At 41.4% G+C, this 27011-nt stretch overlaps 1 protein-coding gene and 1 pseudogene across 1 annotated transcript; both read right to left on the reverse strand.

Annotated features, from left to right (window-relative positions):
* Positions 1-7153: 7153 nt before the first annotated feature.
* Positions 7154-11661, reverse strand: LOC129475254 (draxin-like; annotated as a pseudogene).
* Positions 11662-13821: 2160 nt separating this feature from the next.
* FAM9A (family with sequence similarity 9 member A) lies at positions 13822-23932 on the reverse strand. Its single transcript, XM_063634957.1, has 11 exons — positions 23859-23932; positions 23660-23757; positions 23598-23628; positions 22482-22610; positions 21875-21995; positions 21665-21696; positions 19795-19909; positions 18592-18952; positions 17169-17267; positions 14796-14895; positions 13822-14688 (listed from the first exon to the last, which is right to left on the reverse strand). The coding sequence occupies exons 2-10, from the start codon at positions 23717-23719 to the stop codon at positions 14827-14829; spliced, it is 1017 nt and encodes a 338-aa protein (XP_063491027.1). The 5' UTR covers positions 23720-23757; positions 23859-23932; the 3' UTR covers positions 13822-14688; positions 14796-14826.
* Positions 23933-27011: the final 3079 nt, after the last annotated feature.

The following is a 27011-nucleotide window of genomic DNA, read 5'->3' on the forward strand; positions in this document are numbered from 1 at the left end:
GACTTTAAGTGATTCTGCTCTCAGTTTGCATGCTTTTCTTTCTGTTTTGTTGCAGACTTTGGAACATTTCTAGCCTGCTTGCCTTTAGGATCTGCGTTCTTGTTGTTTCCTCTGCCTGAAAAACACCGGGGGAAATTTTGCACAACTAACACCTTACTGCTGTTGAAAACTTGCTCCAGTGACACCTTAGTAAAGCCTCCTCTTGACCTAAATCTTTCAACCTGGAAACTGGCCCTCATCCTGGACACACTGGCTCCTCTTGCTCTGGCTTTACTTTTCCTCCCTGCCATGTGACTCAACAACAACAACAACAAATGTAGAATGAAAGTATCATTATGTAAAATACAAAAATAGCGTAAGATCTTATTATAAGTAATATTTAATGCTTATTGTTTATTATGTCCCTGTGAGAGTACACATCTCTGTCCATCTGCTACTTTCCTTGTATCTGCCCTCACTGTTCCCGGGCTACACCTTCAAGCTCTGGCCTCAGGCTCTCTTCCAAGCAGGCATCCAGCTGGTTGGGCCAATGGGAGGCAGTGGCAGGTGTCTCCGGGTGTCCGTATCCTTTGTGTATTTCCAGCATCTCTGGATATGCCTGTTTGGGTTTCAGCTTCCACCAGGTGGTGCCACCTTGGGCTTGCTAGTAACTTCCTGCCACCTAGGATCCTCCCTCTAGGGGTCTTAGTAGCTTCCGGAGTTTGCTCTTTCATCACTTCCTGAATTGCATTTCCTCTTTTAAATACTCAGAGGAGTTTTCCTGGCAGATCTTGAAAGATTTTTATATTTCTTCTGGTTTTTAAGTTGTCTGGAAAGTCAGGTCAGAGATAGCAAATCAACGCAATGGGCCTTAAGTTCTTGTCCCACCACATAATAAAACCAAATAATTTTGTAGCTCAATAAGTTCAGCAGAAGTACTCTCATTTTATAGGTTTTCTTCACTATTAGAAGAGAGCTAGCTGCATCATCAATCACCACGTGTGGACAAGAGCTATAATCTGATGTACAGCATAAAAGCAGTTGTATATGACAAAGTAATTTATCATAAGCTTTTAATGATACAAAGAGGCACATTACATTTATCTCTGTGTCCTTATCATTCAGCTCGATGCCTGGAATGTAACAGTTACCTGATAAATGCTTATTTAATGGTGAAAAGAATGAACTGAAAGTATTAAAACATTATACACAGGATGGCTATGTGTTACACATTACAATATAAGACAGCACAAGAATTCTGGCAACCCATGAGCACATGAATGAAGAACGATATCCCTGGTTTGCAACACAAAAATGCTAAGGATGAAGGTGTGCAGACAGACATGCTGTGAATCATAAGAGGGGGACATTTCCAGGGAGTTCTCAGGATACCTGGGCAGGAAAACCTGCTGTAACCACATCTCTTATTATTGGCTTCTCAACAGTGTCTTGGACCAGGCAATGGTGATTGATGTTCAAGAGAGAAAAAGAAGCACTCAGAACTCAGACCTCTGAGGGGAAGGTCATTCCCATGAGGTTTTGGGCCTACTTCTTAAAGGCCCTGGTGTTTAATGGACAAACAGTGAAACAGATGCAAGACGACAGAGCAGGGACAGAGACAAACTTGGATTATTGTGCCATCTTGCACACAGGACTACAGAACAGAAGACGGAGGACACAGAAGACAAACTTGGATGATTCTATCCTATTGCCCAAGATATAATCAACAGGCTTGAATGCTCAGCAAAAGAAACTATTATCGGAGTGAACAGGCAACCTACAGAATGGGAGAAAAAAAGTGGGCAAAGGCTGTAAACAGACACTTCTCAAATGAAGACATTTATGCGGCCAATAAACATATGAAAAAAAGCTCATAATCACTGGTCATTAGAGGAATGCAAATAAATAAAAACCACAATGAGATGCCATCTCACACCAGTTAAAATGGCAATCATTAAAAAGTCTGGAAACAACAGATGCTGGCGAGGATGCAGAGAAATACGAACACTTTTACACTGTTGGTGGGAGTGTAAATTAGTTCAACTATTGTGGAAGACAGTGTGGCGATTCCTCAAGGAACCAGAAATACCATTTGATCCAGCAATCCCATTATTGGGTATATACCCAAAGGATTACAAATCATTCTACTATAAAGACACACGCACACGTATGTTTATTGCAGCACTATTTACAATAGCAAAGACTTGGAACTAACCCAAATGCCCATCAATGATAGATCGGATAAAGAAAATGTGGCACATAGACACCATGGAATATTAGGCAGCCATAAAAAAGAACGAGTTTATGTCCTTTGCAGGAACATGGATGAAGCTGGAAACGATCATCCTCGGCAAACTAACACAGGAACAGACAACCAAACACTGCATGTTCTCACTCATAAGTGGGAGTCGAACAATGAGAACACATGGACACAGGGAGGGGAACATCACACACCAGGGCCTGTCAGGGGGTGGGGGGAAAGGGAGAGAGAGCATTAGGACAAATACCTAATACATGCGGGGTTTAAAACCTAGATGATGGGTTGATAGGCGCAGCAAACCACCATGGCACATGTATACCTGTGTAATAAACCTTCACATTCAGCACATGTATCCCAGATCTTAAAATAAAATAAATAAGTAAATAAAATAAAATAACCAAAAGAGTAAAAACAAAAAAAAATTAATGAAATGCTTAGCTAGGCATGGCCAATGGAATTAGAATTAGCCCAGTCTTGCTATAACTTTCTGCTTCCTTATTGTCCTGAGTTTCAGTGGACAACAGATTCATCTTTGGAGATTACTACAGAAATCTCTGCAACACCGTCTTTTTCCATTCATAACTTAAGGCTTTCATAATTATTGCAGAAGTTTCTCAGTCTCTCCACATGAAATTTCTCTTAGCTATTGGATTTTAGATATTTCACAGTTCCTTTTGTGCTTTTAAACACACAGGCCCAATTCCGCTACTTAAAGTGGTTTCATGTTCCATTCGCCTGCTCAAAATATGCCTGTTAAATCCCTCTTCTATGGTGATGGATCTGTTTACACTATACTATACTAGACTGGGGAAGTTTTCAAGTTGACAAGCTTTTTAGGATGTAGATAGCAGCTAAATTCATGACAAAAATGAGATGCTACCTTAAAAAGTCTATCCAAATGTACCAAAGATATTTGCTGTATAGGTCATGTTCTTTGCATCATAACTTCCTTTGAAAATGAAAGCTATGTACTTTTTGAATTAATAATAACGATTTACATAGACCAACACATACTCCTGTCCATGCACACAGGCGACTGCAGGTGTACACACACACACACACGCCCCCCCACAGACATACATTATCTTAGAGTGTGCCTTGGCATCCTTCACACAGACATACATCATTGTTGAAGAGACCCAGCTCTGTGTGGTCAGTCTGTATGCCCAGCATCACCTTTGTCCCTCCACAGCTATGTGCCCACTTTGTGTGGTCTTTATATTTTTCTGAAGAAGAGTCAGGTTATTCATTCACTTTATTTGTGTACACACTTCAAAAAGTATATATTTTAACATTTCTATAATATCCAATAAAAGGACAAAATTGGAGGATATAACTTCTGACCCAATAAAGGAGAAAATAAAATGGTAATACTCAATCAAGCTAAAATAAAACAAACACAAACAAGGTAGACAGAATAAAAGTGATATGAACAGCAAGTATACTAACAGAAAGTACAATATAAGATGATAGAAATGAGTCCATAAACACAATGGATACAAACAGATTAAACTCTATAATGAAAAAATAAAGACACAAAAGGTTTGAAAAGAAGATGATGGAAAACCAAAGACCAAATATATATTAACCCAAGGAAAAGAGGCTTAACTGTATCAACATCAGATGAATTAAATATTAATGCTAAAGTCATCCTTATGGATAAAACAGTCATCAATATGAGAAAATCTGTTAAGTTCTCAGATAGCTATAATAATTTAAATTACGTGCATCTAGTTAAATGGCATTAATATATATAATATACATAAAAGAAAAATTAATAGAACAAAAATAGAAATGAATGAATCCACCATTATACTGGGATAATTCAGCATATTCTCACCAGCTGTAAGAATGGTCTATGACTGGCACAGAGACCAAACTAACATAAATATAAAAGATTTAATCGTTTAATAAGCTCCTTATAATGGATACATACAGAAAACTACACCAAATAATTGGAGAACACACAATCTTTTCAAGCATTCCAGAAAATTTTCTAAAACTTGGTTACCCACTTGACATAAAGTATATCTTCTCAAATTTCAAAGAATCTGAAATTTTCTGGCTCTAATACAAAAATTTAAAAATTAATATCAAAAGAAAGCCTTCAATGGCCCTGAATATTTAAAAATGTAAAAAGACACATAAAGATCTCTGTGAGTTAAAAGAAAAGTCATAATAAAAATAAAACTGTGTCTAGGAGACTTTGATAATAATAACAAACTTAATTTACTCCATTCATAACTTAAGGCTTTCATAATTATTGCACAAGTTTGACGAAGTATGTATTTAAAAGAAAAATTTTACCTTTAATTTTTATCCATGGACCATATTTGGGCCATAAGCCAAGCACATGAATATATATATGTGTGTGTGTGTGTGTGTGTGTGTGTGCATCTGTATATATACAAGATATTCTACTCTGGGGCAGGCAGAAATGTCTAGAAGTTGGGATGAAATGGAATTGGCCATGAGTTGATGACTGCAGAAGCTTGGAGAAGGTCTGTAGCTGTTTCTTGGACTATTCTCTCCCTCTCATCCTTCACCCCAACGAGTCCTGTATCTAGTCCCAGATAACAACACCACACACTAAGACAAATATTTTTGCCAGCTTCTTACATACACGTTGAGATGACTTTATACATTTACAAGAAACAAGTAAAGGCATATATGTATTTTCCCTTGTTCACATAATATATACTATTATTGTACACATCCATTTACAACCCACTTTTTTCACCTAACATCACATCTCAGAAAGTCTTCCTTATCATTTGACTGTAGTGGCATTCCTACCATTTGGACACACAGTATTTTATTGAATCCTTCCTCTCCTGAGGTACATCTAGGGTGTTTGTAACTCTGTGCGAAGGCTAGGGCTGCCGTGAACAAAACTGTGCATATGCCACGTCATCCATGTGCAAGTGTCTCTGCAGGAAACATTCTCAAAAATGGAACAGCTGGGAGAGCTGGGTCCCGTATCTGATCATTAATACATTTTATTACTGGTAGATATTACCAAATATTTCTCCTCGGGGATTGTACCAATTTATACTTGTACCAAAAGTGTGCAGGAGTTATTTTCAGTACTTTAATAACCCAGTGCATTTGCCTCCTTTACCTGGAATATGCGTCCTACTTCATCAGATGCCATCCTCTGGGAGATGATTTAAGAGGAATGCCTTCCATGACAATACCTCCTGGGCTGCACTAGGAGACAGACACGTGCCCCTAGGGGTCCCGCAAATGCATGTCTCATAACACTTCTCACACTGCATTATGATTGCCAGGGTTCTTCATTTTCTCAAGCTCCAGAATACCAGTTCTGTTTTATTTGTCTTCTTTCACCTGTACTTCCTACCATGCCGAACCCACAGGAAGCTATTGGAGTGTTTGCAACATGAATCTTTAAAAATGGGCTGAGGTCTCTATGGATTATATATACTTCCTAAATCAATTTCAAAATACAAGAAATACAAGCAAGAAATAGAAAGCACATATTTTATTTTTATTTATTTATTTATTTATTTATTTATTTACTTACTTATTGTGAGCAACAAGGCTGTTTATTTCACCTGGGTGCAGGCGGGCTGAGTCCGAAAAGACAGTCAGTGAAGGGAGATAGGGGTGGGGCCGTTTTATAGGATTTGGGTAGGTAAAGGAAAATTACCGTCAAAGGGGGTTGTTATCTGGTGGGCAGGGGCGGGGGTCACAAGGTGCTCAGTGGGGGAGCTTTTGAGCCAGGATGAGCCAGGAGGAGGAATTTCACAAAGTAATGTCATCAGTTAAGGCAGGAACAGGCCATTTTCACTTCTTTTGTGGTGGAATGTCATCAGTTAAGGCAGGAACCGGCCATCTGGATGTGTACCTGCAGGTCACAGGGGATATGATGGCTTAACTTGGGCTCAGCGAAAAAGCACATATTTTAAAAAAGCATTACAGTGTGGAGATTCCTTGAAGAACTAAAAGTAGAACTAGCATTTTTTTTTCTTGGTTACTTTTGCATTTTGTTTTGTTTTTAAACATGATACGCCATTGTCCAGGGAAGGCAGAGAACAGTGAAGTTATTCCAGCCACAGAGAAAGGGAATGCCAGGGTGCAAGCCTCTCTTGCCAAAAGCCTTGGAGAATCTAGAAGAAATTTTTGGTCGTGGAGAGGCAAGAACGTGGATCTTGGGGCTGGACAGCCTTGGCCCAGGTTCAGGTCCTTGCTCTGCCATGTACTTTCCCGGACCTCTCAGTGGGGTCCCTGGGCCAGCAGCATCGCATGCCCTGGGAGTTTGTTAGAGCAGAGCCCACTGAGTCAGATGTGCATTTTCAACTAGACCGCCAGGCGATTCTTGGCATGTTAAGGTTTGAAGAACATTGACCTGGGATTCTGGGCAAGCCAAAGCACTCCAGTGTGCCTCAGGGTCCTTATCTGTCGCATGGTGATAATGCCCACTTGAAGAGGTCGTGGTGATAATTCAATGAGATAAGGCAGTCCAGCGCCGAGCATAGTGCCTGGTCCATAGGAGGTGTTCCATATTTATCTCCAGCCCGTGGACCTTCTTTCGGGAAGTTTAAATTTCTTTTCCACTCTCAAAAAGGCCTCTTGGTTTTGAACTTGAAGCTGTTGTAGTGCTGCAGTCGGACAGTAGAGGGCAATCTCGGTACTGCCATCGCGGAGAGCGGGACGCCGGGCTGTGTGGGTCCGGACTGAGAGTGCGCCGGTGCTGCCAGCTAGCACCTGGGTACCCGGCCAGCACCTGGGTACCACCCAGCTCGCTTACTTAGCAGCTCCCCTTCCGGGGTTGAGAGTCCTGGGCCTGAGCCTGCAGCCTCGGCCATCTGGTCCCTCACTTGATCTCCCACTGCTAGTTATAAACAAATCTTGTGCAAACCTCCAGAGCTCATCCCCAGTCCCGCGGAGCGGCTAGACGTTGATGAAGGATCCCTGGTTGCCTTTGGCCGTCTCGGGCTCCAGGCAACGCCCCTTCCTCTGTGTGACGTGAGGTTCTGGTGGAATTTGGCAAAGCAGCGCAGCCCTCCCGGAAGTCTTGGTGATGGTCGCACGGTTCCCCTTCTGCTGATGATGTTTCGTTACTGTCACTGGAGAGTTTACCCTGGTTTGTCTTTCTTCTTTGCAGAGGGCCCGCCATCAGGTTTTAAGTCTTCATAATCGGTCCAGTCGAACAAGGCCACGTCCAGTGTGGGTATCACCTCCCCGTCGGGCCTGCGCTGTGCCTAGGGCCGCAGGGGGGCGATGAGCAGCATCAGGGACTCTTCTGTGGCAGGTGCTGCCTCAAAGGTGTGAGGAAGAGCACGGTGGGGGCCAGACTGGCGGAAGATTCCTCCATGGTCGCATCCAGCGCCTTGGCTTCGGAGAGCTCCGCCTTCATCAGGGCGCTGGGACCTCCGACCAAGGCTCGGCCTCGGTGCAGCCTCAGCCTGTCCCTGCGTCTCTTGTACTCCCTGCTGCGTTTCCTGGCCCTCTCCCACCCTGGACACCCATTCTCCTTCTTGGGGTAGGGCAACTCGAGCCCCAGGAGCAGGTCCTTGACTCGCAGCAGGCCTGCAGGACTCTGCTCAGGCAGCGGCCCCTCGGGCCCTGGCGGCCTGGAAACCTGCCTGGTGGCAGTGAGTACAGCCCTATCCTGGGCCTCCCTGGGCAGGCCTGAGCCCCACTCCTTCTTGCCCGAGCCACGCTGGTGGTGGTGGCTGGCCTGAGGCAACCACAGCGGTGGGCCTGGGAGGTCGATGTGATTCTCGGGTAGATTCTGAGCAGGGGTCCCAGGATCAAGGGCGTTTGCCAGGCTCAGCTCCAGGGGCAGCAGGAGGACTAGGACTAGGGTCGGCAGGGAGGAGGCGGAGGGGCGCTGTGCCGAGCACCCGTGGGAGTCTAGCGCAGCAGAGGGTGAGCTGCAGAGCGGAGACTGCGGGGTGGAGAGGTGCGCGGGCGGCGGGAGAACGTCAGAACTACCATTTGATCCAGCAATCCCACTACTGGGTATCTACCCAGAAGAAAAGAAAGCAAAAGAAGTCATTATACGAAAAAGATACTTGCACAAGCATGTTTGCAGTAGCACAATTCGCAATTGCAAAAACGGGGAACCAACCCAAATGCCCATCAATCAAGGAGTGGATAAAGAAACTGATATATGTATATAGATATATACATATATCAGTTTCTTATATATATATGATAAAAAAAAAACTATGCAGTCATAAAAAGGAATGAATTAATGGCATTCCTAGTGACCTGGATGAGACTAGAGACTATTATTCTAAGTGAAGTAACTCAGGAATTGAAAACCAAACATCGTTATGTTCTCACTCCTAAGTGGAAGCTAAGCTATGAGGATGCAAAGGCATAAGAATGATGCAATGGACTTTGGGGACTCATGGGGGAAGGGTGAGAAGGGGGTGAGGGAATAAAAGACTGCAAATTGGTTCAGTGTATACTGCTCAGGTGATGGGTGCACCAGAATCTCACAAATCACCACTAAAGAACTTACTCATGTGACCAAACACCATCTGCTCCTCAATAACCCATGGAAATAAAATTAAAATAAATAAAAAGAAATTTAAAAAAATAAAAAAGCATTACGAAGTCAAATTCAGAAAAAGAGATACAAACATGGTTTAAAATGACCCAAAAATAACAACTTCCAAATTCTGAACACAAATAGGGATGGGGCTATTTGTTTGTTTTAGTGCCTATAGAAATTGTATTATAACCAGGCTTTTATAGTCATTTGTTGAAAAAAAAGTACAACATAGAGTGAATACACTAATCAAGGAAGCTATATATATGCTATAAATATATACATTTTTCATATATGTCCATAGGGCAATGTCCATCATTCTGGAGAAGTTGCATGGAGCTGTTTAGCACATTTTAACTAATGTTCCTAAAAAAAAAAAAAAGAATTTCTCCTAAATTCAGACACTGCTTCATTGGTTAATTCATTTTTTAATCCATCCATTCACTCAATATCTCAGCAAATATTTATGGTGGCTTTTTGCTTTTTCCTTTTAGTAAAGGACTATGCTAGGCCAGGCACAGTGGCTCATTGCTTGTAATCCTAGCACTTTGGGAGGCCGAGGTGGGAGAATCACTTGAGCCAGGAGTTGGAAACCAGCCTAGGCTCTGTCTCTACTAAGAATAATAGCTAAATTTAAAAAATATATTTTAAAAGAAGACTATGCTAGTTCTTTAAGGTATCCAAAGCTTATTTGATAAAAATCCCAGGCTCTGTAAATTTATAGGAGTGGGAAATAATTTTATCAGTAAATTATTTCATTGTACTTAAAATGTTTCGATTTGGCTTTGATTTTAAGAAATGCAAGGAAATATAAAATGGTTTACATTAATTATATATTGTATATATTCATATGCAAATATTTAAATATGTATTAAAATGTATATGTGGTATATTATTCAACCTTGTTTGTGAATTTAGGAAAAAAGAGATTTATACATTTTAAAACTTCTTTGTATGAAAAAAATTCTGGAAACTGTAAGTGCAAGCTATCTACATTAGTGTTTCTGTGTTTGCCAAAACAGTATTGCAGCCCAAAGGGAAATGGTTGAGGACAGATAACTTGGCCAAATGGCCCTGGCTAAAAAAAGCGAGGAGATTGCATCAAACTCACTCCAAAAGCGAATCAAAGAATAACTTGAAACTGCTGTCACTCACTTAGATTTTGCTTCCTGGTCCTTAGTGGTAGCTGATGAGGTTTAGAAGTAAGCACATGTATCTGTCTATACTGATGGGAAGAAAATAAATCTACTATGGCACCAGTTCCAAACACTGCATGAGCAGTCGAGAGAAACAATTTACCAGATCATGCTTAATGGTAAATCAGAAATGACACGTATGAAAACATGGGGCTGCAACTTGAAAATACTGGAAAATGAGTCATCTATGTTTGCAGAACCAATCAAATCTTGGACTGATAACACTTTGTAAGTTGTAATTGCTGGATACCATGTATCTATGTGATCAGGACCATCTGTAATGACGAATGGTTCATGTTCACACAGCTTCAAATGCCTGATTTCTGAAATGATCAACTATTTATTAGATGTAAGGTAAGGGCAATGATGCATATGATCTTCTCTTGTGCTTAGAGATGTTAAAATTCACTTATGGAACTACGAAGATTATGGTATGCAATAAAACTTCTAAACTATGTAGTAACATCCAAGGCAGGATTTTGTGGATTATGTGTTAGTAATGATATTTAAAGAGAATATTAACATTTTGTTAAGCAAATATATTAATATATTAATGTGATAATTTTAATTTTAATTACAAAAAATTAATTTTATCATAAGCATCTTCCTTTCTATTTACACATAAAACTCCTACAAATTCAAATAATAAAAAATGTTTTTAAGCTGTACTCAAGAATAGAGAGTCATATGTTTTATATAAAGAGAGTCTATTTCAACACGGCAAAACCCCTTCTCTACTAAAAATACAAAAATTACCTGGGCATGGTGATGCGTGCCTGTGGTCCTAGCTCCTCGGGAGTCTGAAATGGGAGGATGACTTGAGGCCAGGAGACAGAGGTTGCAGTGATCTATGATTACATCACTGCCCTCCAGCATGGATGATAGAGCAAGACCCTGTCTCAAAATAAAATAAAATATAACATAACATAATAAAATAAAATAAAATAATAAAATAAAAAACAAAGTGTATAGGTCAGCTGGATGCAGTGGCTCATGCCTGCAATCCCAGCACTTTGGGAGGCTGAGGCAGGAGGATCACTTGAGGCTAGGAGCTCAAGACCAGCCTGGGCAACACACTGAGACCACGTCTCTACAAAACACACACAAAAAAATTAGCCAGCATGGTGGCACACGCCTGTATTCCCAGGTACTCGGGAGGCCTGAAGTGAGAGGATCCCTTGAGCCATCGCATACAATTTGCAGCCAGGTGGAAGACAGTACAGACCTCAAAGCCTCCATTAACTCAACGAATCCCTTCCCCAGCACATGGACACATACACAGAGACTTACACTCATGTCACTTGCTTATGGGAGCCGGTGTTTCTCCTTAGGGGTAGCAAGGATGAGCTTTTTATTGTCACTGTGGCTTCTCAGTTTATGCAAGTCAACACCTTTGGACAAGGGCTGAGAAGAGGATGGAATCCATCCTACCTCCCTCTTTATAATGGTGCCATTTAAAAAATTATTTTGTAGAGATTAGATCTTGCTATATTGGCCAGGGTGGTCTCAAACTCCTGGCCTCAAGTGATTCTCTCATCCCTGCCTCCCAAAGCACTGGAATTATAGGCATGAGCTACTGTGCTCACCTAAAACAATGCCATTTTTAAGATGAGGTGCATTTAAAGAAAGGGCGCATTTGGTAGGCAAAATAAGTACCCTCCAAAGATGTCCAGGAACTCATCCCTGGAACCTGTGAACATGTGAGACGACAAGGCAAGGGAGGAAATGAGTTGGAAGGTGCTAATGACAGGTACCAATCAGCTGACCTGAAACATGGATATTATCCTGGGTTATCCCTGGGGGAGTTCAGTGGAATCCCAAGGGTCTTTCTAAGTGTAAAAGAGGCAGGAGAAAGGAACCAGACAGCCACATGAGAAAGCTCTGACCCCCCAAAATGCTAGCTTTTAAGATGAAGAAAGAGGCCGTGAGACAAGGAATGGTGGGAGCTTTCAGAATCTGAAAAACACAAGAAAACACCTTCTCCCCTACAACCCCCAGAAGGGACACTGCCCCACTGCCATCTTGATTTTTAACACAAAGACACTCAGTCCAGACTTTACATTGAAACTACAGAACTGCAGGGTAATGAATGTATGTTTTTATTTTTAATTCCTAACATTTCACTAACTTATTTTAATTGACAAACTTAAATGGTATATACCATCTACAACAGGTTGCTTTGAAATAGGTATACACTGTGAAATAGCTACATCGAGCTAGTTGAAATTTGCATTACTTCACCTAAGTATAATTTTCTTTGTGGTGAGAACTCTTAAAATCTACCCTCTTAGCAATCCTTAAAAATATAATACTATCATTATCTGTTGTCACCATGTTTTACAATAGAGCTCTTGAACTTCTCCTGTCTAACTGAACTCTTGTACCCTTTGGCCAACAACTCCCCAGCCTTCCACCTCCCCCAGCTCCTGGTAACCATCATTCTATTCTCTGTTTCTGTGAGTTCAACTGTTTTAGATTCCATATAGAAGTGAGATAATACAGCCAGGCTCAGTGGCTCGTGCTTGTAATCCCAGCAATTTGGGAGGCTGAGGTGGAAGTATCACTTGAAGCCAGGAATTTGAGATCAGCCTGGGCAATACAGGGAGACTTCGTCTCTGAAAAGAATATATATTTTAGCTGGGCATGGTGTGCACACCTGTGTTATCAGACACTCTGAAGGCTGAGGTGCAAGGATCGCTTGAGCCCAAAAGGTCAAGGTTGCAGTGAGCTATGATCACACCACTGCACTCTGGCTGGGCCAGAGCAAGACAATGTCGTTAAAGAAAAAAAAAAAAATGTGACTTCTAGTACACAGTTACTCACTTGATAGTAAGGGGTGACATAAATATCAACTATTCCACCACTAAGTACATTTTGGCCTCTTTCTCATCCTTCCACTATAGAAGAAATAGTCAGGTAGCCCAGGATGTACAACAGAACTCACACATGGACCTCTGTGGTGCTTATTTTGCCTCTGTAACTACCGAAAGAGATCTCAAATAAGGATCTTCTTAGAAACTTGAAGTAGTACTTAGGAGTACTTATTAGTACCAACACACGCTTTGGGTAAAAGGAAAATCCTTTACGAAAATGCAAACTTTAGGAATTAAATGCTCCCAACAGGGACTCACTTATTCCTGCATAAGTGATTATAGGCAGAAAAACAGTATCTGAATGAACTTGCTTTTTTTCTTAAAGTTGGAAAACCTAGAAAAAATAAGAGTGGTATATAGGGGCCAATTAAAATAAAAAGCACAAGGAAAAATGAGAGGAAGTCACTCCTCTCCTTCCAATGGGAGTATTGTGTTTTGAACAATTCATGAATGGAATTTCAGAAACTCAGCAAAAGAATACATTTAACTGACTTACTCCAAATATATTCTGAATTTCATATTTACTAAATAAAGTGTTTCCAAATGAACATTTTTTACATGCTGTTACATGTAAAATTCCTTTTACATGTAAAAACGTGTACATCTTAACATGTTTTTACATGCAAAAATTATTTTTAAGCATGTTGTTACATGTTATATGTTGTTACATGTGAAAACATTAACATTAAAAAAAGGAAAGGTAGGCGAATTCATCATTCAAGTTTTTAGATGCAGGTATACTTAAACTTCCACATAATCCATGAATATTAAACTGGAAAAACAAAGCACTCTACATAATTTACCTTGCCACAGATGTGAAATAATTGTAAGCATACATAAATGTTAACAAAATATTTTCAATCAATGCTAAGGGGAGATATCATTGAATGATGGACCAAAACAAACTAAATGGCATTTTGATGTCTGTGGAAATGACATACCCACAAACCAGTGGCTCAGCACTGATATTAGTGTATCTTGCTCAGTTGCCTTAATTATTTATAGTAGTTTAATTTTTTCAAGAACACAGATGTTAAGGTATTTTTAATAATTTTGATACGGCCATAGAGTGTATCTATTTTTTGAATTCCTACTTTCATTGGAATTGCCTCTTTATCCTAATGAGTAAATACAAAAGAATGCATAGATAGGATAGCTTTTGTCGTCGTCTTCTTGTTTTCTGAGACACAGTCTTGCTCTGTCCCCCAGGCTGGAGTGCAGTGGCACAATCTTGGCTCACTGCAACCTCCGACTCCCGGGTTCAAGAGATCCTCCTGCCTCAGCCTCCTGAGTAGCTGGAACTACAGGTGCATGCAAGCATGCCTGGCTAATTTTTGTATTTTTAGTAGAGATGGGGTTTCACCATGTTGGCCAGGCTGGTCTCAAACTCCTGACCTCAAGTGATCCACTCCCCTCGGCCTCCCAAAGTGCTGGGATTACAGGCGTGAGCCACCACACCCAGCAGGTTTTGTCTTCTTTTATTAGAGAAAAATGTACTTTCTATGCCTATGCTTTCTACATTTTTGGAACTGATACAGATCCACAGAGGCCAAATCGAAATCTAAATTATCTTTAATGTTAAAATTAAATTGACCGTGTACATAACTATGCAATCCCTGCTTTCTCATAGAAGTGTCTAGGATTCATTCAACAGATCATAGAAACGAGGTCTGGCATTTAACAGACAAATGACAGAGGAGCTATACTGATTTATACAACAATTATCAAAACACTGTCATGTAGTTTACTGTACTCAAGCTGTGCTTGTATCATATAACATAGGTTCAAGTTCTTTCTTCAGTCATCAGAATAACAGAGGCTGAAGAGACAATGAAGCGCCAACTCTTCCAAAAGCTGTTTCAAAAAAAAATTTAAGTAACTGTGACACACATTTCTACAAATAAAATATTCCAGTGCTTACATCAATCCTGAGTTTTTAATCTTAAATATGCACTACTTACAGTTCTGACACGATTTTATTTAAAAACACGGCTAGTTATCAAGTTCACTTTCTTCATCGGAAGAAATGATGTAATAATTGTCTTTGGCATCCTTGGTAGCCTAAAAGAAAAAGTCTATTTCACTGACAAACCACCACTTTACATCTCACGTTTTAAACAGGGTTAATCAGATGTCAAAAGGAAACAGCTTTTAATATTCAAAGGATGCTGGTTATTTATTTCATTTTGAAAAAAAACTGTAACCAATACATGGAGCTCCAAATACCCACTCAAATTTTTTAATGCCAGATTTCAGTGAAATATTATTTTAGCAGGTCCAATGGTCATGTACTTTGCTTGAATAAAATGGGTTGATGAGCATCTTAAGGTCAAGATGGAGCAAAGACAGAAAAAGTCAGGCAGGCTTACCATGAAATATATTTTTTCAGCAGGTAGTGACCCATGTATTATCAGCAATAGTCTACGTAAAGTGGTTTCCATTGAAGGGATAAAATGGTTGGTGATATGACCTCATCAAGTTAGAGAAAAATGTAACTATGTTTGAAATATATACTATTCCCTCAACAAATAGTTCAACAGTTCCTACTCCTGAAAATGTTGTATGTTAATGCTGAGGAAGATCTAAAAAATGTAAGCACAATCTCTTCCGTAATCCTGTGACATGAGCAAATGCACAAATAAAAAAAAAAATACAAAAATTGTGTAACTGCTATGGAAGGGCAACTCACTCAGACATGTAGCCAACAGTGGAGACTGACGTTGACTTAGTTGGCAAAAGGTTTAAATTGGTCAAAAAAAATTTTTTTTAAAGCATTGTGAGGGAAGAACATGAGAAAAGCATAAGAGTAACAGTGAATTCCTTCAGGGAAAGCTGTCAACCTGGATAGGCAGGAGCAAAGACAGAGGGCGGCAAGCCTAAGAGGGCGGTCATGTAAAGGGGAGAGTCTCTGAATATCTAAGAACTGAGACGGGGTATCACTGACAGGCTGGGAAGAGGGAAGGGCTGGGAAGCATTTTAGGAAGGGGAGGGTTTTAGGAAGATAATATTGCCGATCAATGAAGGATGGCTCAGAAGAGAAGAGAGAACTCAGAAAAGAGTTTAATAGTACAAGCAAGGAAGAATGAGGTCTTGAGCTAGGGCAGCTGCAGTGGGAATTTTAAAAAAAAGAAATTTAAGGGCCATTACAGAGGTAAAACTTGCCTCGTGATAACTGCATGGGAAGGATAAGGGACTTAGAATGAGTCCAAGATGATACCAAAGTTCCTACCCTAAGTGGTAACATGTAGCATTAACACTGACAGGAAAACTTCTAGTCTCATGTTCATACCAATTAATAAATGGTTTCTGGGGAACATTATAGCAACATTTTCTCTACTTGTGACTTCTATTTAAATAACTGTTTTGTGTATAGATCATTCTCAAGTTGCTTGAAAATTTTATTTTCAAACTCTTCTCAGTTTATTTAACACATCTCAGTTAGTGTAGAAGAGTGAAATATGAACATGTATTTTCACAAGGTTATTAAAAAGAATACCTTACCTCCCAGAAAGGAATTCCATTGTTACCTAAATAATGTACATCTACATGAAGAAGAGGTCATTGATGACAATTTGCTAATGTGCTATACGACAGCAGATAATTCACAATTCACAACGTGTTAATAATCTGCTGGCTTTCCCATTCTGTTATACATCTGAACCATCTCTTATGACTACAAATCGTCATGTAAAACCATTACTAGTCACTAATAATTTTGAAAGTGAATATGCCATAAAATACTCCTGTATTAAAGCAGGAAATAAAAGAGACACTCAGTAGTTACACTTGCCTACTTCCTATTTAACTAAAACTCTTGAAACAACACAAGTAAAAAAGACATCCAGAAAGGATTTATGGTCTTCTTGCCTTCCACCATAGATTTGTCATTGATGTCCTGAAAACTGAAAATAAAATCTTCATTAAAACCCATTTATGCCTAGTGTTCCATTATTGGAACGCTAAGCTTGTGGGAGTCATGTATATCCTACCGCTCAAGATCATCGCCAAGGTCTGTTTATTCACACCCAAAAAAAGTGCAGCCTCCGGCATAAATGTGTCAATGAGTTAACAATATACACAAGATGTATATTTCCAGGTAAAATTTCCAATTTACCTTTTCCTGTTCTAAATAACTCCCACAAAACTATTCATGAATCCTAAAAATACATTTACCAATTATGTTAAATTTGGAACAATACATTCAAAGTGAAAATGGTAAGTAATTTAAAATGCGTAACCAAAATGTCTTTCCATACATTCAGAAACAAACAGACTTTCTTCTGTTATGCACGTGTTGTATTTTATAATGTATTATGCTACCAAATAGAACAGACCTTTATGAATTGCTCAAGTGGCGGCTTCATCTCTTTCAGCCTCCAGCTCCTAATACTTGTAGGTTGTTGCCACCTCTTCTGTTTTTCTTGAAATGCTTTCTAGGAGCACAAAACAATAGTGATGAAAATTGGGTAATATTTCATACTTACAAAACATAATTCTGCATTAGCTTTATAGGAATACTCTTTAAATCTATACTTCTTAACACTTTCTTTTAAACAAGGTTTATGACCAATTTTAAACAACTGTGTTCACCACCCATATGCTAAAATGATATAATAACCTTTTTCATCAGTCATTGAGTAAGGAATTTTCTTTCTTCTACATACATATTCAACACATATGTCTTAATTCTTGATTTTGAATGTAGAGTATTTGACGACTCTTCCTATAATTTGTTGACCACAGATGGGTAAGAGCTATACAGAAATTAACTAAGAAACATTCTTTCTTACTAAGATTTTAAACACGTAATAAATTTTGGTCATTTCAGTATGCACACAGATGAACCTTCCAATAATGATTGCCTTTCTGCACCTTCACCTAATCTCCAACAACAGTGTTCTCCTCTCCTCTACGTGGCACTCACTCACACAGTCATCCCCTAGATTTTGTCATTCCCAATGACTGCAACATCTGCATAATATTAATAATAGCAATGATAAAGAGCAGTCATGGATCAGATCACATCCTGAAAAATTTAAATAAACCCATTACACAGGAACCTTTCAATCCTCCGAATACCTCTGACGTAGGTACTCTTACCATGTCTCCTTTTGTAGATAAGGAAATTTCGGCACAGAGATAAATAATTTGCCCATGGTTCCCGAGCTAGCAATCGTCAAGCTGGAGTTGAATCACAAGCAGTGGGGCTGCAGTGTCCCAGCCCTTGACCACTGCACTCAGCTGTTTCTCCATCTTCCCAACACACAGCCACTAGCTTCCTGCCACTGTAGGTCACTCACTTCAGTACTACAGCTCAGGAGTCTGTTGGGACCTGACACCCACTGAATGGAACACTTTTCACTGCCCATCGCCCACCCCCATGTGCTCAGGTAACTCAGTTCCAGCTGAAATTCCACAGCCAGTCATCATATCCCTATCCCTGCGTCTATGCCCTGCCCAACTCTCCTTCTATCAACGTGCGCAGCTACACCCCAACCCAGGAAATTCCAACCCTACAGCTGCTTTTGAAAAATATGCCAACCGGGCTCACTTTAACTTCTTAATCACTATGATGCTGACCTCAGTTGGACCACTAATGCTGCGTGGCAATCATATTCCCCCAGTACGTGAGTCCACTTATGGGCCCCCCTCTCTGGGCTCATGCTCTCTTCCTTCTTTGCTGGATTTCTGCATGAACTATTACTACCTGAGACATTGATACAATAGGTTAATCATAAAGCTAAGCCTGATACCAACAATTAGTTCTTCTTCTTCTTCCTCTTCCTCCTCCTCTTCTTCTCCTTCTCCTTCTTCTTCTTCTTCAATTAGTTCTTCTTCTTCCTCTTCCTCTTCTTCTTCAATTAGTTCTTCTTCCTCTTCCTCTTCTTCTTCTGTTTCTTCTCCTCCTCCTCCTTCTTCTTCTCCTTCTTCTTCTCCTTTCTCCTCCTCCTCCTTCTCTTCCTCCTCTTCCTCTTCTACTATTGCTTCTGCTGCTGCTGCTGCTGCTGCAGCTTCTGCTGCTTCTGCTTCTTCTGCTTCATCATCTTTCTGCTTCTCTGCGATGTATTCTTTAAGGACATTCAGCAACTTCTGAGTATGTCTATAATCACGTTTCTGCCTGTAACACATAATAAGTAATACGGCCATATGTCGTAGAGAGATGAAAAATTAATCCTATTCAAACTAAAACTGACTTGACATAATTTATACTATAAAGTAGCAAGGGAGTAATAGCAGCTGAAATCTTCTTTTTGGGAAAAGGTGAAATGGGTTACTCTCATTCTGAAAGGATTCCTTCCTAACTGACTACTAGAGCAGCTGTCTTACATTCTTTACCTGCTGAAGACAAAGGAGGGTTTACTGCACTATAACTTTCCCAGAAACAATCATTTTCTCTAACAGCAGTTTACTTTTCATTTCCTCAAACTAAATAACATATGGGTTCTCATAAGTAGGTTCAAGAATATCATAGCCATTCATCCCGTAAGATTTCCCAAAAGAAATACTTAACTATTTCTCCACTTTGGTACAACAATGATTTTCTAAAAGGAATAGTGAAAACAATTTAACTAAAATAGATAACCTATTTATAACATAAGGTTGTCCCTTTCCACATAACTTAATATTGTTAAGGATCTACAGACTAAACGTTGAAGACATTTATCTTATATGCAGCTGCCGTATTTCTAGAAATGGGTAAAAATTAATTTTACAGGAAGACTATTTTTATCTGGAAGGCAAAAAGAGGTCATCTTCATTGGCTTTCTAGATAATATACCTCAATTCTGTTAAACTGAGGTTATAAAACAAAAGAAACTTACCTGCTTAGGGAACGATCGAGTAAAATATGTTGCTCCCTAGAGACGCCAATATGTACAGGATAGTTTTTGAAATTATTTGCACCAACAAATACAAAGAAATGATATAAATATCATTATGCAAAAAAGCCAACAATCATACCTTTTTAGTTGTTTTTTTCTCAAAGCACGTTCAATTGTGTTCTTGGTTTTCCTGTAAGCTGCTTTATCTATTTTTATCGTTTTTCTTTTTGCAGCAAGGTCCTTTTTAATGTCAGCTAGATAGTAAATGAAAATGCATTAAAAGTTAATGTTGAAAAGTAGTTTCTTCGCATATATTGAAATCAATGTGAGACATGATGGTTCAGCAATATCGGAAGGACATTTACATTGTAAAATGCAAAGATCATTTCAAAAAGCAAGACTTACTTGTTTTCTGTAAAACCTTTTACGTATTAATATTAGTACTGTAATTCCAATTGGTATAACTGCAAATCACTTAATTTATGGAGGATAAAAAAAGCAGGTAATTTTCTATTTTTTAAATGTGCAGAAAGCATTACAAACACAGACTCTAATTTCTACATTTATAAAATGTCCTGTAATTCAAAGGACATGTTTCCATGAAATACTGTCACAATTCATTATGTAAAACATACAAAAAAGTATCTTATTTAATAAGACCATCAAAAGGGTAGAAATAACTTAATACACAATAAGAAAAGCATTTTTTAAGCAATCTAGTGATTGATGCTATTAACTGTATTTTAATAAAAGAAGCACTGTTCACGGGCATAAAAATTTACGCTTAAGTAAAGAAATACATTCAAAAACACTTTTGAAATATTTTCTTGGAGCTTTTTATATGACATTTTTGTCCACAGTGCTGTGTTTCAGAAAACTGTCCTACTGCAAGGAATGCTTTCCTAAACATGGTTTCACATCAGAGATCTACCATCAATTGCTAAAAATAGTTTTCAGCAATCATAAAAGATCTGCACCATAATACAAATATTTTTTACAGTCTCCATCTATAATGCAGTTAGGCAGCTCACAAAACCAGCACTTAGTCACCAAGCAGAGCAAAGCTTTCCAAATATACTGCTGGTATGAATTATCGCTAGAGAAGAGCTGAAAACTGAATTGAGCGTTTTAAAAATAAGAGTATTGTCTCCGCAGTCTCTACACAAATTTTCTCAATTTGTTTTGAAAATATGGTCCTATAACAGTCAGTGCAACTAACAGTTCACATGGCAATACAAAATGTATGAGTTTTTGGATCCAATTACATGTTTCTCACTGGGTAGAAAACTTGTCTTTCCTTTTCTAGTACACAGTTGATTACTGGAATAATAATAGAATATCATCATTTTAGATAATTCAATTTTCTCTTGTACTTTAAAGAAAAAATCAGAAAGCTGTGACAATAGAATAGCTAAATTAGGAACATAAAAACTCATATTAAAAACTCTGAGTACTTACGGACAGGAAGAGAGGAACAACAGACACCTGGGCCTACTTGAGGGCGGAGGGTAGGAGGAGGGTGAGGATGAAAACCACCCATCAGGTGCTACGCTTATAACCTGGGTAATAAATAATCTGTATACCAAACCCCTGTGACACGCAATTATCTATATAACAAACCTGCACACATACCCTCAAACCTAAAATAAAAGATAAAAAAACCTGATATATATACTTAATCTATGTACACTAAAAGGAATGAATAGAGCTGTTTCTCCTCCAGTGTCCTCTAATATCTCCCAAATAATTAAATTTCCATGTGAATGAAAGAAAAGCCATCCCTCTCATTTCACCATTGTTAGAAGCATTCTCACATTCCACATCAACAATCAAAAAGGTAAGTATGAAAATGTATTAAACGCATTACATTAAATACATATGTTAAATGCTATATATGAGAAGAAGGTATGTTAAGACAGTCTTGTCGTCCACTAATTCATATAACCTACTATAACAGTTGTATGGTTGAAAATAATTATCAGAGACAACGAATAGCTCCTAAAACATACCTGCAATATATTCTAGCTCCATGGTATGAATCCTGTAAAAAAAGTTACATCAAAATTTTAACATAATGCTACACAAAATGCCATGCTTGTTGGAAAGATATGTCTTATGTGAAATGTTCTGTGTAGAATAGAATAGTGATGACATGAACCAAAGCTGACTTTTCCTAAAAGACCCTATCCGACAGGCAAAAGTGACTTAAAACAGTTTACCCCGTGTGCTCATCTGTTTCAGCAAAAGGTTCTCTTTCCCCATGCTCATCAGTTACATCTTCCTCCCTTGTTTCTGTAAAAGGGTTTCTTTCCTCACATTCATCACTGACTGGATCCTTTCCTGCATTAAAATTTAAAAGACAAACCATGTTTAGAGGAAGACGCTGTTGTGGACATTTTTTGTAGAGAAACATATTATTTGTGGACATTTTTGGTTCTCTACCAATTAAAGCTTTAAAGCAGAGCTATGCATGGAATCACTGGGCTCCTGACAACTTTACAGAGGCATTTTTGGTAGCCCTTCGGGTTCAAGTCCCAGTAAACAACACTCACAGGTCAGATCCCTTGGATGTTAGGACCACACCCATGGAGAAGAGCTGCTCTGCGAGCATCCGTAACCCTGCTATGAGGAAGAGCCTTCCACCGGAAGCCTAAGGCCCTCGATCCTGCTTTGAAACCCTAGGGCCTCTTAGCACATGCACAATGGACTCCAAAGCCACGAAGGGGCCAGGGGTCTCGGGCTGCCCAGGTGCCCCCCGTGCAGAGAGCAGACAGACCATCTCCTTGGCAGTGCACCTTCTTTCGTGGCCCCTTGGGCTGTGTTTACCTGTATGCTTCTTCGCCGAGGCGGCCCTAACTTGAGCCTCTGACTGAGCCTCGGCAGCCCTCCTGTTGCACTTCCTGCCCACGGGCTCCATGGTTGGCTGTCCTGGGAAGTTAGAGGCGACCCCTGAACCTGGTTGAGTGCAAAGTCAAACTAAGTAAGCTAAGGAAACAGGGTATGTGAAAGGAGAGCCAACCGGATCGCGGATTCAAGAAAACGTGGGGCTGGCCCACCCCGTGTATCCTGTGGGAGCAGGAGGGGACGGAGAAGATGCCAGTGTCCCCTCCTATTCTTCCTGGCCTGTCCAGCCCGTCCCTGGGGCTGGCTGCAGAAGTCACAGCTGCCTCGCACACCTGAATGGCCCCTGCAGGATCCTTGCGGTGTCCCTGGGACAGAGCTCAGCCCTGCCCCTGTGTCCCCCAGAGACCTGCGTGGCCCGGAGGACCACGGGTGACACAGGACCTCCCCAGCCATCTCTGGGGAAATGTCAGGGGCTGCACTGCCACTTGCCTGCCTGGATGCCCAGGTGACCCCTCGTGACCCCAAGTGTCCTGTCCTGACAGGCGGCCGGGCTGGAGGGACCCACTCGGACTGTCCCCCACAACACCCCTGCTAGTCGCCTCCCCACACACTCCGCCCCTCCTCCTCCCCTCCCCCCATCCCCTCACCCTACGAACTCCACACCCCTCCCCTCCCCTGCCCCCATCCCTGGCCCCACACCTGGCCCCTGCGTGTCTGCCACTCCCCCGACCCTCCCCCCTCTGCCACCACCCCTCCCTTGCTCCCCTCTCCACCCCCTCCATTCCCCCACGCCCCCCTCCCCTGCCCCACCCCTCCCCACTGCACACAGGCACAAGCCCCCCGGGACACTCCCGGGCCCTGGGGATCACTCAGGTGTCTCCAGCTCCCTCCCTGCCCTGGCCCATCCCAGCCCACCCTCAGGGCCTCGCCCCGACCCAGGCCCTAGGCAACGATGCCAGGGCCATTTCCTGCTTTGATAACCTGGGGCCTCTTAGCACATGCACAATGGACTCCAAGGCCACGAAGGGGCCAGGGGTCTCGGGCTACCCATGTGCCCCCCGCGCAGAGAGCAGACAGACCATCTCCTTGGCAGTGCACTTTCTTTCGTGGCCCCTTGGGCTGTGTTTACCTGTATGCTTCTTCGCCGGGGCGGCCCTAACTTGAGCCTCCGACTGAGCCTCGGCAGCCTTCCTGCTGCGCTTCCTGCCCACGGGCTCCATGGTTGGCTGTCCTGGGAAGTTAGAGGCGACCCCTGAACCTGGTTGAGTGCAAAGTCAAACTAAGTAAGCTAAGGAAACAGGATATGTGAAAGGAGAACCAACGGGACCGCGGATTCAAGAAAGGGTGGGGCTGGCCCACCCCGTGTATCCTGTGGGAGCAGGAGGGGACGGAGAAGATGCCAGTGTCCCCTCCTATCCTTCCTGGCCCGTCCAGCCCTGGGGCCTCTTAGCACGTGCATGGTGGACTCCAAAGCCAAGAAGGGGTCAGGGGTCTCGGGCTGCCCGTGTGCAGGTCAGCTGGCTGCTCAGCGCTTCACACCCTGGTTGCCAGAGGGCCGCATGCTCGCCTTCCTGCCTCCCCACCGCGAGCGCTTCACCTGAGGGACCCGGATGCGGCTTCCTCACACAACCTGCAGACACTGGCACCACAAGGCTCTCTTAGAAAAATGGGTCCTCAGTTGTCGCGAGAGCAGCTGACCTGGCTATCAACGCTCCTCTCTGATTGGTCAGCTCAGTGCGCATGCGCATACGGGTGAAGGCCCTTGGGAGCCACACCCCCTGCTGGCACGCCTTCCCCCTCTCCATAAGGGACCACCCATGGTTGCTGTGGACTGGAATGGGGGTGGCTCTTTGGGGCTTCTGTCCCCAGAACCTTTCAGCGCCTCCTCCTGGGGAGGGATGCAAGGATTCGGGATGGAGGCCAGGTGGACTGGGCCTAGGACCTCACCCCGAGCTCGTTCCAGCCACCCCTGCCCCTTTGGCTAGAATGGCCTTCGCCTTGCAGGTGGAGCCCAGGCTCCCTCCCATGCCCTGTGTGTTTCCAACACGTCCAGCTGCACCCTTTTTATCAATGGATTGTGCTTTTGTGTTTTTTGCTTGCTTGTTTGTTTGTTTTGGAAACAGAGTCTCTCTCTGTTGCCCAGGCTGGAGTGCAGTGGCATGATCTTGGCTCACTGCAACCTCCACCTCTCGAGTTCAAGCGATTCTCCCACCTCAGCCTCCCAAGGAGCTGGGATTACAGGTGTGTGCCACCATTCTCGGCTAATTTTTGTATTTTTAGTAGAGACGGGGTTTCGTCATGTTGGCCAGGCTGGTCTGGAACTCCTGACATCAAAGTGATCCACCTGCCTCAGCCTCCCAAAGTGCTGGGATTACAGGCATGAGCCACTGAGCCCATACCCAAAGTCGTGTTTTTAAAGGCATCAACTGTATGATGTATAGTTGTTTCCAAGAAATGATGACTAAAAGGTACTGATTGAGAAACTTTTGTCGTTTCTTTCTTCAAAAAAAGTCAACTAGTTTCCTGCTAGTTCTTGCCACTTAAGTTGGCCATAGAAATCCCAGGAGTGACCCTCAGGTTGTCAAAGGCCTTTCTTCTTGTTGCTGTAAGGTTGACCTGCTGATAGTAACAGATACACCCCACTCTCGGTTATTTCAGGATCAAGTAGATCCATTGGCCATGGAGTGATGGTCTTTTCAAGTCAGGCTATTTTGAGAGGTAATAAAATATTCGTGTACTTTATTTCTCTTTTGTACTTGCTTGTTTTAAAATACAGTTCTGCACATAAATATTTTTGACAAGATGAACGATATAGATCTATTTTGTCACATTACAAAACAAACAAATTATTAAGATAAGTCAACAATGACTGTAAGTAGAATATTCTATTTCGTTATTAATTTTCATTAGATTTTCAAAACATTTTTCTGTGTAACATATTCAGATATTTTGAATTCAGCAATGCAGTCAGATGTTTCATGTAAGTGGCTGGGTGCAGTGGCTCATGCCTGTAATCTCAGCACCTTAGGAGGCTGAGACGGACTGGAGGCCAGGAGTTCGACACCACCCTGGCCAACATGGTGAAACCCCGTCTCTACCAAAATTACAAAAAAAATTGGATGGCAACACGCCTGTAATCCCAGATACTTGGGTGGCTGAGGCGCGAGAATCGTTTGAACCCAGGAGACGGAGGTTGCAGTGAGCCAAGATCGCACCACGGCCCTCCAGCCTGGGTGACACAACAAGACTCTGTCTCGACAAGATAAGATAAGATAAGATGGTAAGATAAGATAAGATGGGGTAAGATAAGATAAGGTGAGATAAGATAAAATAAGACATATAAGTGTTCTTATGTGATGATTATCTGAATTGTTTCTTTTTTCTTTGCTTTTATTCTACATGGGTGTTACTTCACTTGTTTTAAAGAGTTGTGTGTTCATAATAAAGGCTGCCTTTTCTACATAGTTGGTCTTCCCTTCTTCCCTCAACATTTTAAAAAAATTCTACAAAATCTAGACAATCAAGATTCTTCCTTTTGATTTAAGCTGAATTATTAATTTATCCCCAACGTTACAGTTTTTCAGCAGCTGGGAAATGGAACCAAATGATGTTTAATTCTCCCAGCAGTGATGTGAGGAAACCTGCAGAGAACATTGCTGCCCAGGGAGCTCCCCCAAGCCTGACATCCCGTGTGGTTTTGGGAGCATGAAGGCATGGCAGACTGTCTGCATGACCGAAATTAGTCACCAGCCCCTCCAGAGGTCAAGACTGATACAGGTGGCCCAAAGCCCCCACTATAAATCATCAGCATTAACTGTCTAGCATGACTCAAAGCTCCAGGTAAAGAAACACGTTATGATCAGGCAGGATATTCCAAGAGTTTAGAGGTTATCTCCTGGAAGGCTGTCAAAGAACAGACCTTTCTTTGGAAAGTGCAGGGTTTGGACAACACAGACCTGCTGAGCTAATCTACTACTGCACTCTCAATGAGTGGCTCATTCAGCTCTTATTCTGAGTTCTCTCTCTCTCTTCCTAAAAAGTTCAGATCCTTATGGATGGAAAATCTGGGAAAAACAGCACTCATTGTAAACACACCATTTCTAAAATTCGGCTCCTCTTCAACAACCCGAGCTTTTGAACTGGGTCAAAGTCACTATGCCAGGATGACATTTTTTTACCTTAGAATGAATTCCCCCCAGGTGGCTCCTCATCATCCAGGTATACAAGGCTCCTGGATGACCCATGGCATCCACGGGGCACACCAGAGTCTGAATCACAGCTTATTTTCTGGATTGCCCTTGGACTCAGCAGGATGATTCCACATCTTCCAAATTCTAGATATCCTGATATCGCAATATTTTTTATCCCTGTTTCTTAATGAAAGGATAAATGGAGGTAGAGGTGTTTCTCAACAACCTGCAACAACACATTTTTCTTTCAATTATTCAGTACTTAATTGGAAATCAAAGCCCCTTTCTAATGTATCGATAACATTGGGAATTGATGACTATT

The sequence above is a fragment of the Symphalangus syndactylus genome, chromosome X, assembly GCF_028878055.3.
Source record: "Symphalangus syndactylus isolate Jambi chromosome X, NHGRI_mSymSyn1-v2.1_pri, whole genome shotgun sequence".
In the NCBI taxonomy this organism is placed as follows: domain Eukaryota; kingdom Metazoa; phylum Chordata; class Mammalia; order Primates; family Hylobatidae; genus Symphalangus; species Symphalangus syndactylus.

What these genes read in the sequence shown, in the direction of transcription:
- FAM9A (XM_063634957.1), bottom strand. Translation starts at nt 23,719, where the DNA reads ATGGAGCCCGTGGGCAGGAAGCGCAGCAGGAAGGCTGCCGAGGCTCAG. An exon ending in CTCGGCGAAGAAGCATACAG is followed by an intron (nt 21,996 to 22,481) that starts GTAAACACAGCC and finishes ATTTTAATGCAG; the next exon opens with GAAAGGATCCAGTCAGTGAT. An exon ending in AGAAAAAAACAACTAAAAAG is followed by an intron (nt 18,953 to 19,794) that starts GTATGATTGTTG and finishes TATGTGTTACAG; the next exon opens with GCAGAAACGTGATTATAGAC.